This window comes from Bufo bufo, chromosome 5 (genome assembly GCF_905171765.1).
Source record: "Bufo bufo chromosome 5, aBufBuf1.1, whole genome shotgun sequence".
In the NCBI taxonomy this organism is placed as follows: Eukaryota; Metazoa; Chordata; class Amphibia; order Anura; family Bufonidae; genus Bufo; species Bufo bufo.
Window position 1 is genome coordinate 86,034,974 of NC_053393.1, and position 17,712 is coordinate 86,052,685.

The following is a 17,712-nucleotide window of genomic DNA, read 5'->3' on the forward strand; positions in this document are numbered from 1 at the left end:
GGCTCCAGTTCATCCATCATAAGCAGCATCACATCCCCACACACAATGTTAATTTAAAGGGGATTTGGTCTTCCATCATTGTAAACAACCCCATTTTCTATACATTCTTTACACATTCAACACAGAAGAATGTACGTTTTTAAAGGGGGTCCTCTTCTTCTTGCACGGACGTGGCTATTGGTTTATGGAAAGTGCCTCAGTAAATGACTAAATAGAACCCATCCTTCACCTTTAAGGAATGTGAAAGTCACAACTTTCTGTTCCTCTTTCTAGCTCATATGGTCTGTTAAGTGTCTTCAATGTGTTGGGAAGTGTATATAAAGTTTGCCTGGACAGCCTTAAGGTGGATTTACACTGCCCGATGGTCAGGCAGATTATTGGAGGGTAACCATTTACATGAACGCTCGTTTCCGATAAATCTGAAACAAACAATCTTTCACGCGGATACCTAAATCATTATTTGCCGACTCCAGATCGTGGTGTGTGATCTGCTGCCCAGAAACAATGAATCAGAGTGGAGGGGACTACTGCATGTAAATGCAGCTCTTCACCTCCACTGCCGCGCAGCCAGTCAGTAAAGAACGCTGCTCCATCAGGCCGTGTAAACCTGCCTTTAGGCAATGCATAATTTAAAGTGTTTCTGGCATGAGAAAAATGTGCTAATGTCAGCAGTACATAACAGTATGCTTTATAACTCCCTGCCTGCCGCCGTTCTCTTAAAATATGCTAATGAGCCTCTAGGTGCTATTAGGGCGTTGCTTCAGCACCTAGAGGCTCCGTCTTCTCACCCTTTGGCACGCCCATGTACAGTTGATTGACATCCGAGTTCTCCTCAGTGTCCCATAAATCCTGCGCTGTCCATTTTAGTATTCGGCACAGTGAGTGAAGGACGCGCTCCTGCTTCCTCACTGCACCGAATACTAAATGGGACGGAGCAGGCGCGGGATTTACGGGACTCTGAGGAGAACTCGGCCGTCAATCAACTGTACATGGGCATGCCAAAGGGTGAGAAGACGCTGCAACACCTAGAGGCTCATTAGCTGATTGTAAACGTCTTTATTTTGAGGGAACGGCAGCAGGCAGGGAGTTATAAAGCACACTGTTATGTACTGCTGACATCAGCACATCGCTAAGGTCAGCTACATAACGATTTTTCTGATGACAGAAACCCTTTGACAAGACTCACATTCAATGAAGAGGCAGATCTGGACAGTTACCAGTACTTCAGTAACATTATAAAAGGCTTAGAAGGGACATTTTAATAAAAGCACTTAAATACCCTTACATCCTCCAAACGGATAGATTGTACTTCTACATCAGTTAGGTTAATAAACTAAAAGTGTAACGGGTTCGTTCACATTTCCTTAAATATACAACAGATAGCATTCTTGAACGCCACAAAACTTTCACACAACGTGTGGGAAGCTTCAACTTCCACATTGCCATTTATCTACAGCCCAATAACACTGAACTCTGACAGATAAGATTTACAACATACTGAGGAATGAAATTAGAGGCTGAAAAATATAAAAAAACAAAAACAGTATGTTTATATAAACAGCTGCACAAGAGCTAAAGAAACATAGGACACCGTAAAATCTGGTTAGTCCTCTACAGTAGGTAGACTGGATCTTCTACAAAAGCAGCACTTTATTTCAGTCCTACCATAGATTATGAAATACATTGCACTGTGCAAAAACACATACTGATGGAATCTGCAAGTTTGCAGATCATGGAAGGGAATCAGGGAGCTGTAAGGGCACCAGAAGATAGAAAATGTAGAACTTTAAGACACCCCATCCTCACTGCCACTTTCTACAATTCGATGTCTTGTCTTCTTCTGCCTCAGTTCTAGACTTCGAGTTATGGCAAGTGCGCCACCTTTCAGAAACCTAATGAAGTTGTCGCCAACTAGAGGTCCCAGGGCAAAGAGATTTGGTTCTTTACAAGATTCATATGTGTACGGATCAATTTTCACAGGGTTGCCTTTACAAGTGATTGGCTGATTGTGGTGGCTCCCTAAACCCCGACCTTGTTCTTTTAAGAAAAATAGGTTTGGATGAGACCCGATCAAGACTAAAGCCATTGATACCTTTACAACCTTCTTTGGTCCACTAGTACTCTGAAGGACACACGTCATGTCTGGCTTCAAAGAAAGTACAAAGTGCTCAGGGTAACTTGTATAAGAGGGATACAAGTTGGAAGCAGCAGCAGAGACTTGAGTGCACATCATATGGTACACTTTGTGGTATTCTGGATACAGTTTTTTGGGCAATTGTTTAAAAATAAGATTTGGATCATTGAGTCTTCTACGGAAAGCATGAATTACTGGAATATTATTGTTGTGTGCACATAGGACAGCGTCAGCTGCCGTCAGCCCGGCTCCCACAATTAAGACTGGATCTACCACGTCACTCAGCATTCCTTTCCCTACAGCTTCTTCAAATTCGGCAATTGAATGCGAAACATAAGAAAGGTTTTCTCCATGGACTTCCAGCCGAGCAGGTGCATCAAATGTTCCTGTGGCAAGAACAAGATTCTCCGCAAATAGAAAGAAAGGCTGATGGGCACCATCTGCCGCCCTCCGATAGCCATGAATTTCCCAGTTCTTCTTGAGAACCTCATTTTCTTTATCAATGTGTGTTTCTTCACATGGAACATCTTCTGAATCATGGCTTACAGAATCGTTTGATTCCCGGTAAGGTCTTACGACAGAAGTAATGTAGGTGTTGTCTATAAAATTTCTTTGAATACCCATAAGTTTCACATAATGTTTGTAATATGAGGCCACTTCTGCTGGTGTCGCCCGGTCACTCTTTATATTTCTACATGGAGAAAAAATAAATAAAGAAATACATTACAAAAAGTTGGGGTATATGGAAAATCATGAAACACAAACATGTGGAAAGCTACTCTTAGGGTCCATTCACAAATCCATAAGTGAATTGCGGATCAGCAAAACACGTATAGCGGCCGTGTGTGTTCCACATTTTGCAGACCGCACATGGCCGGCCCTACAATAGAAATGCCTATTCTTGTCTGCAATTGCGGACAAGAATAGGACATGCCCTCTCTCTTTTGCGGGGCCACGAAAGGGAACTACGGATGCGGACGGTGAGCTTTCCACATCTTTTTCAGCCCTATTGAAATTAATTAGCATACTCGTTCCACAAAATTGCAGAATGGATGAGGACCCAGAACTACGGACATGTGAATGGACCCTTATTGTGGGAATTGAATATCATTGGTGATACAAGGGGTTAACCCATAAGTTATACCCAAATTCTAGAAATACCATTAAGTAATTATTAGTGTTACAAGCATTAAAAAAAAAAAAAAAAAAAAAAAACGTAATTAGACTTACCGGTAATTCTGTTTCCTTGAGTCCAACATGACGGCTCTACTATGAGATTGTGTTCCTACCCCTACAGAGGTCAAGGGGTCAGCGTTTAAAAGGCCACCACCCACTCACTGGGTGCAGCCTTAATTTAGGCAAAATATATATAATTTTTTATTTTAATTTATTTTTAGTATTAATTCATACTCAACCCCTCCTTGATCCTCGGGGGGGGGGGGGGGGGGGGTATCTGGGTCGTCATGGTGGACTCAAGGAAACAGAATTTCCAGTAAGTCTAATTACGGTTTTTCCATTTCGTCCACCATGACGGCTCTACTATGAGAGCTACCAGATTACTAAACAGGGTGGGCAACTGCTTGCAGAACCTTCTGACCGAAGACCAAGTCAGCAGAAGCCGAAACATTAATGCGGTAATGTTTGATAAAGGTATTTATACTTGACCAGGTGGCTGCTCTACAAATTTTGTCTAAGGAGACACCCCCTTTTTCTGCTCACGAAGAAGCCATAGCTCTTGTAGAGTGAGCTTTTATATTTGTGGGGCTGTTTAGACCTGACTTTTGATAGCAACAGGCAATGGTAGATTTAATCCATCGTCCAATGGAGGCTTTGGATGCCTTTTTTCCCTTGTTTGGACCTGCGTATTGAAGAAGAAGATTATCATCCTTTCCAAATTCCTTTGTTGCAGCTAGATACTGTATTATAGTATCCCGAACATCCAGGAGCTGAAACTGATCGTGTGATGGACCATCCCTGGGAAAAGGTGGAAGGACAATTTCCTGATCTCTGTGAAAGTCCGTTACGACCTTCGGCAAGAAACCAGGATCCAAACGTAATACTATTCTGTCTGGAAAGATAGTGAGGTATGGTTCCCGGCAGGACAGCGCCTGGATCTCGCCCAATCGTCTGGCTGAAGTTATGGCTACTAGGAAGGCCGCTTTTAAGGACAGGTGTTTAAGTGAAATATCCTGAATAGGAGAAAAATTTGATTTTGTAAGTCCTCTCAGGACCAAGTTAAAGTCCCATTGAGACGTCTTAGAGGTTAAGGATGGTCTTAACCTTGAGGCAGCTCTTATAAACCTCCTTATTCACCTATGACTGGCTAAGTCTGTATCATAGCAAGCCCCCAAGGCTGAGACCTGCACCTTAACTGTACTTGGTCTCAGGCCCAAATCTAATCCCTTTTGAAGAAAATCAAGTATTTTCTCATTGTTTGGGGTAGAATCTACAGGAGGGTTCTGGCCTAGCCAGCTACAATACTTCTTCCAGATTTTAAGATAGATCGCAGAGGTGACTTCTTTTCTGCTGGATTTGAGGGTATTTATAAACTTTTCAGACAGCCCTCTGCTTTTTAGGACCTTGCGCTCAGGATCCAGGCTGATAACTTGAATAGTCCTGGATTCTGATGAAAGATTGGACCCTGAGAAAGGAGGTTCCCCTGTGGGGGAATTCTCCAGGGTTCTTCCAGAGCTAGTGCCCTCAGTACTGGGAACCAATTTCTTTTTGTCCAGTATGGAACAACCAGAATTACTGTTACTGGGTCCGATCTTATTTTTTGCAGTACTCAGGGTATTAGCATCCAAGGGGGAAAGGCATAGGCTAGACCCCAAGCCCACCTGATTGAGAATGCATCCACTGCCCAAGGGTTGTCCCTGGGATTTAGGGAGCAGAAAGGATGGACTTCTGTGTTTTTTCCTGACGCAAACAGGTCTATCTGGGAGGTCCCCCATCTCCTGGTGATCTGATGGAAGAATACCTCTGAGTTTAGGGCCCATTCTCCTGGATCTATGGTCTTCCTGCTGAGGAAGTCCGCCTGTATATTTTCTGTACCCTTTAAATGGATAGCTGTGATGGAGGGAACATTTCTTTCTGCCCAGAAGAATATTTTTTCCCTGACAGATTTTTTAAGCTTGGGGATCTTGTGCCCCCCCCCGATGCTTTAAATATGCGACTGCTGTTACATTGTCTGAAAGAATTTTCAGGTGTCTTCCGGATACTTTGTCCTGTGACGCCTTCAGAACCTCCCAGATAGCCCTCAGTTCTCTGTGGTTTGATGACTTTATTTTTATGATGTCCAACCAAGTGTCCTGGTAGTTTAGTGAGCCTACTTTTGCTCCCCATCCTGTGCCACTTGCATCCATATACATTTGTATTTCTGGATTCTTTATCCAGGGTACACCTCTTAGCAAGTTTTTGTTCTCCGTCTACCAGTTTAAATCTGAACTTACGCGGTTTGGGATGGAGATTCTTTTTTCTAGAGAGCACTGCCTCTTGTCCCAATTCTTCAGGATCCACAACTGGACTATCCTGGTATGAGCTTGGGACCAAGATACTGCCGTTATACAGGAGGTCATCATTCCCAAGAGGCTCATGGCACTGTGGATGGAGCACTGAGACTGACATTGGAACTTTCTTGTATTGTCTATAAAGGATTTTATTTTCTCCTGAGGGAGGGATGTAATCTGGGAAACTGAATCCAGGATCACTCCCAAAAATTTCATTTCTTTAGGTTTATTATCCAGGCTAGGTCTGAGAACCTGCGTATTAGGTCGTTGGTAAGGCTGGTTGTCTCCAGTTCAGAGGACCCTAGAACTAGGAAATAGTTTAGGTATGTAAATACTTTTATTCCTTCTGCTCTGAGGGGGGATATCACTTCCACTACGAGCTTCGTGAATACCCTTGAAGCAGAGGAAATTCCAAAAGGGTAACGCGGTGAACTGGAAGCGTTTTACTTTTCCCAAGTTGTCTACTAGGGCAAATCTAAGGTATTTCTGAAATGTTTTGTTTATGGGGACGTAATAGTAAGCGTCCTTTAAGTCTATGGACGTCATGAAATATCCGGCTTTGATCAAGGGAATGATGGATGTTATGGATTCCATCTTGAATTTTCTGTATGTGATAGCTTTGTTTAGTCCCTTTAGATTTATAATAGTGCAGAAGGAACCGTCTGGTTTCTGAACCAGGAATAAATTGGAATAGTAACCTCTTCCTCTTTCCGCGCTGGGGACTCCTGCCACCACTCCTGAATCTATAAGTTGTTGGCTGTGAGATGTTATTCTGAACTTTTTTGGAGGGACTGATGAAAATTCTATCCGGTAGCCATTCCATAAGATGTCTAAGGCCCACGGATGTTTGGTGACAGTTTCCCAACAGGACAGAAAATTCCTCAGTCTCCCCCCTACTCTGGCATCATTATTTATCTGATTGCTTATTCTGGGGGTTGAGAAGGAATCCTCTGCCTTTCCTCCCTTTCTGGTAATTCCACCTGCCCAACTTCCCTTTGCCCCTATAGGATCTAGTCTGGGAATTAAAGGAACGAAAGGGCTTCTTTTTACTTTCCTCCGGAAAACCTTTCTTTTTGTCTGCTGCTTTCTCAAGGATGGAGTCTAGCACAGGTCCAAAAACAAACATTCCCCAAAAAAAGCTATAGAACATTGCTTGGCTTTTGAGGTTCTATCTCCTCCCCATGCTTTCATCCACAATGCCTGTGGCGAAATCAACCTCGCCACTGGGTTTCGGAGGGGCCTCGCTACCAGCCTCTTGCCCCAGGATTATGGGCCCTCTCATCAGCCAGGCCTTATTTGTTCATAACGGACTTGAACTAACTTGAACTCCTGGTCTAATTCGTGCCATTTTGGGATGTTAAATGTCTGTGTATTGAAAAGGGTTGTGACATTGTATGTTTAAATGGTGATTCCTGTCCTGTTCCCACATGTGTATTGGTGATTTCCCTTTGTCCTGAGAGATAATTGAATTGCTCCTCGGGTGTCTCCAGGGCAGAGAGGAGGAAACCATGAGGCATTGTGGGGATGTCTTGTGTCTGTATCTTGAATTGCTGCATATCTGTCCTGTGTCACAGTCTTCATTCTGGTCCCCTAGGGGCGTGTCCACCAGATGGGGACCTGCATAAATACGGGTGGGTAGCCCTCAATAAAGAGTTCCTGTTTTACCCTTTATCATGTTGAGGCTGATGTTTGGGTAACTGATCGACGCTGGGGATTGCTATACGCTGGGAGATTTGCTATACTCCCCTGGCTATAACTACTAGCTCTTTTAAGAGCTGTTCCTGCTCTCTGGTTTTAGGAGAGGTTCACCCACTGGAGCCTGGAGCCTTGTCGTAGGTCCAGGGTGGGTAGGAGACGGTGAGACCTCAACCAAGCTTCGGCGGTTCGTGGGGTCTGCAGTGCGTACGGTGTCAAGTGGAGTGCTTGGAGTCCTCGGAAAGCACTAGGAGTATCCATTCAACGGAGGTACCCGGTCGGGGTGCTAGGAGATCCGTTACAATGCCCTTCTAGCTGAATTGGAGAGAGCAGCATCCTTGGCGGCGAACCTCACAGACTCAGCTGAGGCATCCGCCAAGAATGCGGTGGCTGATCTAAGGAGTGGGATAGAATTTAATATTTCCTCTCTTGGGGTTTTATTTTTAATATGGTTTTCCAACTCATTGAGCCAGAAACACATGGACCTAGCTACAGACGTTGCAGCTATGTTTGTTTTTATACCAAACATGGACGCCTCCCAGGATTTTTTTAGAAGTGAGTCGGCCTTCCTCTCCATAGGGTCCTGCAATTGTGACGAGTCCTCAAATGGGAGGGAGGTCTTTTTGACTTCTTAGCCACCTGGACGTCAATTTTTGGGGTCTCATTAAATTGTTTAACATCAGCTGGATCGAACAATAGCCTATTCCTGAATTCCCTGGATACCCCCAGTCTTCTCTCAGGATCCATCCATTCATCCAGAATCATATCTTATGTTTTCGTTCACAGAAATACTTAGTTTTTTGGCTCCAAGTCCCCCAAACATCTCATCCAGGACAGATGGTGTTTTCTTCACCTCCCCAATACCCATGGTTGCTCTAATAGCGCCCAATAATTCCTCCATGTCCTCAGATGAGAAGTACTTCTTACTATCCTCCACAATTTCTCCCTCAGATAGAGCGTCAATGTCAACGTTATGTCTAGAGGTGGAGGCCTCCTCATCCATGTCCTCTGAATCAGAGAAGGATGGAACAGACACCCCAGCTTTTTTGCCGGTGGTGTAGAAGGGACAGATCTGAGAGAGGCCAGGGAGGACTTTATTTTGCTATAAATCAAGGATTTGACCTCCATCAGTATGGATGGTTGCTCCTCTTTTACAAGATCATTAATGCAAACTTGGCAGAGTTTCTTTTTGTGATTTTCTGGAAGTCTCTTGCTACAAGTCACACACCTATGGATTTTAGTTTTTTGTTCTGGGCTCTTTTACTCCCTATAAGAGAGGAGTAACCAGGTATCAGTAGACATAAGTATAGCAGGTCGATATGATAATTTCTTTCTCCCACAGGGGAACTCACAGTTGGAGTAGCCGAGGGGGCTTCAGAAGATTCCATCTGGACTGCAGGGGCGTCAGGGACAGACATCTGTAGCTTGGAGCACTAAGAGGAAGACCAGGTTGTGTTCCACTGCATATTCAAAACTGCCGCTTCTAAATATCCAGAGCGGCGTCTGAGGTAATCACGGTGCGCGGTCGAAGCTCCGCCCCTTCAGCCTCCTGCCGTTCCGTAGCAGAGTACAGCGCTGAGGCTATTCAACCAGGAGTCGGCGTGCAGCGTGTCTCTGCGGCAAGTGGTCAGCTTCCTCAATGTAGAGAAGGGGGACCGACGCTGTGAGGAGAGATACAGGCCCCTGCTGACAGGAACGAGATCAGCTCCATTGATATTCTCTGCCCAGCTTTGGACTCAACCGCAAGAGGGCAGAGGTAAGGGACACAGATCCCAAAGGTATTTTAAAATAATAAAAAAGTCTTCACCTCCATCAGGAGGACTCTCTGTGAGGTGCTCCCGTAGAGACAGGAAACACTGAGGGTGAGAGTGGGTGGTGGCCTTTTAAACTCTGTGTTCCTGCCCCTACAGAGGTCAATGGGTCAATCTCATAGTAGAGCCGTCATGGTGGACGAAATGGGAAAAAAAAAAAAATTATCACATTTTCCTTATGAATTGCTGTTGATTTGTGCTGCTAGGGCTGGGTCAGGACAGAATCCGTATCCTTCCCCTTCTGGAAGCTAACATGCCATTGCTGAGGCTCTGCTCCTAGCTATTGACTGTTCTGCAGTGCATAGAGGATTACTATGCAGAGACCTACCTGTGAGGAGAGCGACTGCATGCATAACCAGTAGCACTCCGTTCAGAAGATGGATGTGCACACAGCTATACCCTTTGGACACCATAATGATTAAATGTCAGATCTTCACTGGACTTTTTTTTAATTTTTTTAAACAGCATGTAAATGGCAAATATGCTTTATTTTTTATGATCTATGTAATAAATGATATTTCACAGTAAGAAAATCTCATTAATGTATCCATTATACAGAGGAGGCCCTAAGGAGTAATAACAGTAAAACATTTGAAAGCAATTGTGGTCGGACCAAGCTTTCCAAGAATCACTATTAGGAGTTCCACAATTAAAAAGAAAAAATACTTACACTGGCCCAGACATGCTAATCCTTTAGAATAGATGGTGTAAATTTAGACAGGTTGTCCAGACCTGTATCACAGTGGCTCAGGCTGGATGATAAATCCTGAAAATGGCTAGACAGTTTTGTCTGACTCTATACCAACTGTTGGGTTACTTAATTTGAGACAAAAGTTGTGGCTCAATTTTGGTAAAAAAAAAAAAGGGTGGATCTTAAGTAGGGCTGCAGCTATTGACTATTTTTGTAATCAAGTATTCTATTGATTAGTTCAACGATTAATCGAGTACTCGAACAAAAAAAATAATTAAAAGAATGTTTTTCTTTATAAAAACTCATCAGCAGTCCCCCCAGTGCCACCATCTTCCCTCCTAGCCATGTCCCCAGCGCCAGTACTTACCTTTCCTGTAGGGGCACAGCTCCTCATCATCTTCTCTGCGTGCGTCGTCCTTATGTGCACTATGACCCGACGATGTGTCAATATACAGTGCAGTGCGGGCCGGCGGGTAACCACGGAGCGGTGAGTAATAGCAATCGCTTCACTCCCGCTCCGTGGTCACATGACACAAACGAATCCTCGCTGCAAAAAAATTTGCATCAAGGATTTTTTTTGTGTCTAATTACTAGATTCAAAAATCGAGTAATGGTTTCAGCGCTAATCTTAAGCCCCACCCTCAGTCAAAAATCAAAACCCTATTTGAGCCAAAATTACATCAATTTGTACCAATTTTTTTGACATATTTGTGTTGTAGACACATTAGTAAATCTGGGTCAGTGCAGTGTTCAAAGGGTTAAAGTAATGTGACCACAACGCATTTGAGAGAAAAAAAAATAAAAATCTACCAAAGAAAAAAATGAAAATAAAATCAGCTAGGTAGATAAAACCAAAGCTTATTAGACACGTGGATAATCATGCAGATCACTAACAAGCGTTTGCGATAATCTGGCAGTGTAATACTGCCGATTACCCCGATGAATGAGCAATCGTTTGCCGGCAGCAGATCGTGCTGTCTGATCACGATCTACTGCCAGCAAATAATAATTTTGTATGGGGACGAGCAATGGCATTAGCGATAGCTCGCCCCCATACAGTGGAGGAGATCGATCGCTGCATGTAATAGCAGCGGTCTCCTCCACTGACAAGCAAGCGATTGCCGGGAAGGAACCATTCCCTCCCCACAATCGCCTGGATGATCTGCAAGTCTAGTATAAGCTTATATATATATATAACTCGAAGGGATTTGGCATAGAGCAGGCACTCACCTTCTCTTACCCATGGCCCAGTCTTTAAACTTTAGCCCAGGTAACTCCATCCAGTCCCCAAGGCTGAGAGTCAGAATGGAGCCTTCCATATCCTAAAAGAGTGACGTACACATGAATAATATAGAAATAGAGGGGATAACTGGGGCGTACTGCAGGTGTCAGTCCTGACCAATGACTTCTGTCTTACAGTGTACCTGTTCTTTCTGGACATTTTCGTATAGTTATCCACCAGACAGTAGATATCACTACAGATGACTTTTGAATAAAACTATATAAATTATAGCATCTGAACTCTGCACCAGTGAAATTAAAGGGAACCCGTCACTGGGATTTTGTGTATAGAACTGGGGACATGGGTTGCTAGATGGCCGCTAACACATCCGCAATACCCAGTCCCCATAGCTCTGTGTGCTTTTATTGTGTAAAAAAAAAAAAAAAAAAATATATATATATAATAATAATAAATAATTATTTGATATATATGCAAATTAACCTGAGATGAGTCCTGTCCCTTACTCATCTCAGGGACAGGACTCATCTCAGGTTAATTTGCATATGTATCAAATCGTTGTTTTTTGTTTTTTTTTTACACAATAAAAGCACACAGAAATATGGGGACTGGATATTGCGGATGTGCTAGCGGCCATCTAGCAACCCATGTCCTCAGCTCTATACACAAAATCCCAGTGACAAGTTCCCTTTAACAGGCTTTGTATAGCTTTGAGAGTCGTAAACCAGTCATCGTTTACTAGGCACAGCACCATACTTTTGCCACTTATTGCAGTGCATTACAGCTTCATCCCCATTAAATAAATGGGGCCACGCTGTAATACTAGACACAGCCACTACTAAAAAGTATGGATCTGTGCCTAGCAAACAATGAAGGGGGTGCAGCGCTCGTGGAACTGCTGCAGCCCCCTTCAAGCAGCTGATGGGCAGGGGAGCAGAAGTCAAATCCCCTAAACACATGCCATCGGCTTTAAAGTCCCTTATAAAGAGGACATGCTGGCCTCCTGCAGTCACCACTAGGTGGAGCTTATTGCCTACTGTCCCATTATGGAGGTCAGTGTATAACTGTATGCGGTTAGCTCAGATCCTAGTACATAAAAAGACATGTATCAGGTTGAGAATTTTTAACAGTATCCAGTCTTTTCTAGAATTATTACACAACCGGGTCCCTCAAGTTACAATTACAATGGTTGTCCTGAAACCATTGTAACTTGAGGCCATAACTCATGGAAAACTAGTAACCGGTTCTGAAGACCCAAAATGTCATCTCAAACTAAGTAAATCCAGTATTGACTCCTTACAGAAACTCAAAAACAGCTGCCGGAAACATGATGGCGAAGTCAGGAGCTTCTTCGGGGTCCTGTACAGTAAATACAGTCTACCAGAAGATAACATGCAGCCGACCTCACCTAGTGTCCAAATAGAGCTGGTCTTCCCGCCACAGGTAAGGCGTAGTATAGGACATGTAGTACCGAACTGTACTGTAATACAGCTGCTTTACCAGTAAAATGCCGCAGCCGATTGACTGGACCTTTCAGCTAATCACAGGTGGCGAAGACCAGTAGTGTCTTTGGGATTGTATGTTGAATGTGGTTTCAAGTTATGATGGCCAAGGATAGACAGCTGTTGTAACCTAAGGGACAACTGTACTCTTATACCCAAGAATAACACAAACAGAATTGAGTATCAGTATCAAAATGACTCAGAAAAACAAAGGTCTCAGGGTGCATGTGGCCATGGCTGGACACCCGACTGGCAACAGACTTCATGTACCTTTTGTTCCAACAAGCACATACCTTCTGGTCTACCTGCCACTTAAAACGTGTGTGGGACAGTATACGGGACATGGATCTATCAGGGCAAGGCACACAGGGTGGTCCTCGTCAGGGCAGGCACTCTAAAAGTCACTGTAGGGTGTTGTGTACAGGGACAGGTTATAGTTCAGCATCCATGACCCTGACACCACTTCTAATGACCTCATGTGACTCAGTAAACCATCTGGTGGCTGGTCATGCTATATGGTTTTCATTGTATGGCTTATGGAGTTTGAGGTGACAATTATCACGACTAGTGTCAATTTGGAAGCTTCTGGGCTGTTTTATAGATGTATTACAAGTTATGGGACATTTATTTTTCTCAGTGATCTTACGTTAGTAAGCTCCAATCCAATCTTCTCCATGTACAATACATAAAAAAAAACGAAAACTTTTACTCACATGCCAGGCTCCACCTGGGGGCCCCTTCCCTAGTACTATATGAGGAATATAGTGTTCTTGCTCCAACTTCCACTGCAGAACAGATGGGTAGTCATACCCAAAATCAGCATTCGGATGTAGGAGCGTGTCAAACAATACAGCGACAGGGTTAGATGAGCGACCCTCCAATCCTTCCGACAAGTATTCCAAATCCTGCAATGTAATAGCACACCAAAGTAAGAGGCAGCAGACACAGATGGACTGAAGACTCCAGGTACACGTAGCATTATTTCAAGTTACGAAAGGCGTCCTACCATAAGATGTCCTGAGCAGTGGGGGTCCGATTGCTGAATGAGGTGCTAGACTTTCAAGAGTTCATGAAGCAGCGGTTAAGCATGCATGTTACCCCTCTGTTCATGACTCCTATCAGGTAGATTTGACTCTTTTCCAGGCCTGGGCTGCAATGATTATGATGCTGGTTCTCAGCAACCACTTACTATTAGCTCATGAGTGACACCACTGGGATCAGCATTTCTGTCACCATTTGATGCTGCCCTCAGTGAGGTCAGCATAAAGCTGATGACAGGTTCCCTTTAAATTTGGAAAAACCCTCCTGAAAACGTTATTGTAGATTTAGAATTGATGTCTGGAGTAAATATTTTACTGCACAACTCAAAGGGGGACTCAAGAGCATTTTTAACCCCTTAGATGACAACTAATTTTAGCTTTAATAACATCCCCCCCCCCCCCCCCCCCGAATAAATTTATGATGTTGTCAAATTTAGATATATTACATATATATATATATATTTTCTTTCCTATACTACAGGCTGTCTGCTCCCCCACTGCCCCCTCCCCTTCAATCTGACTGAGATCACAGCCAGTTGAAAGGGAAGACTGTTAACTCTTTATATTTTGGGTTTGATAGCTGACAATCTAAAGTATAAAGCGCCAGAATCGCAGTGTTGTCTCCACTACATTGGGAGATACAGCAGTTCTAAATAGAGTCGGAGGAGAAAGCAGCTGAAGCCTGCTTTTAGTTTCAGCTGCTATCACTCCTGACCTGATTTCTAACAGCTATATCTCCAAAAGTAGAGGGGATAATGCTGTCAGCTTTCAAACAAAACCAGGCCCATATTTCTAACTGCTGCTGATCCAGAGATAGGCAGCAGGGGAGGGCTGGCTTAACCTCTCCTAAGCACTGCTCGGGCTGAACTATTAAAGCCTCATTCACACATCAGTGTTCAGTCACTGATTTTGAGCCAAAACCAGGTGCGGCTCTAAACACAGAACAGGAGCAAATCTTTCCCTTATACCTGATCTGTGTGTAGGCTTTACGCCTGATTTTGGCTCAGAATCACTGATGTGTGAATGAGGCACAAGTCCTTTTTTCTCCCAAGCCAAAGCAAAACGGTTAAGGTGTTAAAGTTAGCTGGAACCACCAAATTCAGCAGGACTGGCTGACTATCTGATGTGTATTCCAGTGTCCCAAAAAAAACCTGAGAGATGATGATGTTGGGGGAGAAAAGGATTGGCTATGTTGACTTTTACGTGCCAGATGCTTTTGTTCTCACAGCAAATAAGCCGCTGCCAGAGGGGTCTCTCCCCATTGAGGGCACATTCATGCATTTCTATGGGGGAGAGCGAATGGCCAACAGCTAATGGAGGTGCATGGCTAGCTTAAAAATAAAAAAATGCCTGTAGTGTGGCAGGTTTCTTTGGAATATATCTAATACCAAGTAACCACAGTACCCTATAGAAGTAACCCCCTCCTGTAAAAAGGTTCTTCGAGTCTAAAAGATGTAGACGTCTGATAATGGTTATAAGTGGATTTACCTGCTCAGGAATAGAAAGGTGCCTTGCTTCTTCTAACTTGCTGTGGAGAATGGGATTCGGATGTAGAGCTTCAGGGGACAGATAAGGTCTGTATCCAGACAACATGTATGACAAGCAGATTCCAGATGGTCCATTGCCTGGAATGGAAAATGTGTATGTTACACTATTACCGGCCATATAGATTTTCCAGTTTACATTGCACCATCTGTTCCAGCTTAACTGCAGCTGCTGACAAGTTCCAAGCAGACCCTGCCGTGACTAGTGGGGGGCACAATGTAGTGATAAGGCATGTCCAAATGGCCAACGGATGGTTATGCCTAGCTTAGGCAGATAATAAAAAATGGCACTAAGTGTGTAAAGCAGATGCCAGAGGCACAACTCAAAAGCGACAACTGATCACACGGATGAAGCATCAGCATCATGTTTGCAGTTCATGAATTAACATTTTTATACTAGAGGATTTACACAAGCAAATCTAAGAGTTCAAGGCTAAGGACTAATTCACACAGCCGATAAAAAAAAAAAAGGATTTGAAAAGGTAGGACTTCTACTTCTTCCTACTGGATCCACTTCTGGCTTTGGCTGGAAAATCTGCCTCCAAGAAACTCTGTGTGAACCTCCCCTACGGGTACGTTCACAGGGCCTACACTGCCCGTGGATCACTCTGCATATTCTCAGCCAATATCCACGTAGAAACCACACCACATTCATGGCCCATTGTTTCTTATAACTATATGTTTCTCTCTTCATACGCCCATACATTTTTCTTCTATGCAGATTTGAAATCCTCTTCTTGGAGCACATGGAAACCACAAATTGGGAGCCACGTGTGGATCAGGCTTACTGAACGCTGCCAATATGTGGTCAGATCCACGGCCTGACAAACAGAAATGAGAGGGTCAGCCTCAGATTTTTCTGTGGAATCCACATCAGATTTTCTCCCCCCCATGTATGTGGGGGGTCTCAATCTTGAGAAACAGGTCCCAGAGGCGGGATCTGTACCTATTTGGACATATATGGTGTAACCTATGGATATGCCATAAAATTTCAAGATGGGATAACTCCTGTAAAAATAATTCAGCATGTCAGAAGAGGTTCCTCTCCTCCAGCAAGGGATCTATAGGGCTCTGAGGTCTGTACCTCTAGGGCTTCACTCAGATATCTGCTCCTCTGCATGTGTAATAATGATATAAAAAGAGCTTGTGACGTCCATAATACAGGCACACAAGCCATACTAAAGACCACTCTTCCACTCCTTTACTACAAGAGAACCACAAGGGTCCCAGACTTCCAACAGTATCAGGGCTGTTAGTATTCAGGTTCATTACAGAGGTCTGAAGCCGGCCTTAGACTGATGAGCTATTCTGTAAATCAGATTAAAGTCCCTGCTCCTGGAGGAAAAACCACAGGCATAAAGTATTTCCAATGTTTACTTGTAGTGGAGCCAAGCGCCATAGAGTCAACAACGTTTAAGGGGACCCCAGGTACCTGTGACTTTCAGGCCACGCTAAGTGTGGTAGTTTCCACTGGAGAGCCACAGGTTGGAGGTAACAACTTTAGTACATAGAGTCGATAAAGAAATTCACCTACCTATGACAACCACCGGAAGGATCAGCGGAGGGTCTCTTGAGAGAGGGTTTTCTTCAGCTAAAGGCATCACTACGGGGTGAAATATTATTGCTGCAGTGCTGGACTAGTAAGCAAGTTGTCTGCTGTCAGGGTCACTACTGGAGAAGGAGAAAATCCAAAATCAGTATTTTTCATATAAACCAGTTATATCCCCCAACCCTCAGGCTTTCCACGTTGCTCGCACATGAGAGTCAAATGCTTTCCAGATGACTACAGAATTCCACTTCTTCCTCCTCAGCTACAAATACACAGGCATCACAAGGTGGAGCAGGCCTGGTATAAGGAGCAGAGTGCCACACCTTGCGTCCATAATATACTGGAAATTAGGGGATAGAAAGGCTATTAGGGGAAAAATAAAATAAAAATTATATTATATTAATATATATATATATATATATATATATATATATATATATATATATATATAAATTTTTTTTTTTTAATAAAATCTGAAGCAGCCGAGAGAAAAAAGGAAGAAATCATAGCAAATCAAACTGCAGACATGCAAAATCCTGACCGTCAATGTACATACACTGAAGTAAAAGAAACAGTCACCATGAAATGCAGTGCGATCTGCAGGCAGCGTGTTATAGAGCAGGACGAGCTGAGCAGATTGATATATAGTTTTGTTTAATTTTTTCATTTAAAAGCTATTGCTACGCTTAGGAGTCCAGTGGGTGGTGCCATCAGTATGACAGCTGTGTGTCTGTATGTATATTATATATACACACACACACACACACACACCTCAATCTGCTCCGCTCCTCCTGCTCTATAACATACTACCTGCCCATTGCACTACACATTCATGGTGATCGGTGCCTTTCAATAGACATGGTCCACCGATATGGATGTGTAAGAACACAGTGTAAAACAATTTCAGGAGTTGTACGCAGATATTTGCTTCAGCTTTTTTTTTTTCCCCCCCTCTAAGAAACCTCATACTACTAGTATTCTTTCAGAAACTTTTTATTCA

At 43.5% G+C, this 17,712-nt stretch overlaps 1 protein-coding gene and 1 long non-coding RNA gene across 4 annotated transcripts in view; one reads left to right on the forward strand and one right to left on the reverse strand.

Annotated features, from left to right (window-relative positions):
• Positions 1-850: 850 nt before the first annotated feature.
• OSGIN2 (oxidative stress induced growth inhibitor family member 2) overlaps positions 851-17,712 on the reverse strand; it is a 31,989-nt gene continuing 15,127 nt past the window's right edge. For all 3 annotated transcript variants that reach the window (XM_040432266.1, XM_040432267.1, XM_040432268.1), the window contains exons 2-6: positions 16,698-16,834; positions 15,108-15,244; positions 13,293-13,484; positions 11,068-11,159; positions 851-2,825 (exon numbers count right to left, since the gene is read on the reverse strand). In XM_040432266.1, the coding sequence (XP_040288200.1) occupies positions 1,787-2,825; positions 11,068-11,159; positions 13,293-13,484; positions 15,108-15,244; positions 16,698-16,764 (1,527 nt within the window). In that variant the 5' untranslated portion in view covers positions 16,765-16,834 and the 3' untranslated portion in view covers positions 851-1,786. The remainder of the gene's footprint in view (positions 2,826-11,067; positions 11,160-13,292; positions 13,485-15,107; positions 15,245-16,697; positions 16,835-17,712) is intronic.
• LOC121001275 lies at positions 6,486-7,867 on the forward strand. The gene is made up of 3 exons (XR_005779019.1): positions 6,486-6,574; positions 7,154-7,158; positions 7,736-7,867. It is a non-coding gene; the product is annotated as an uncharacterized LOC121001275 (long non-coding RNA).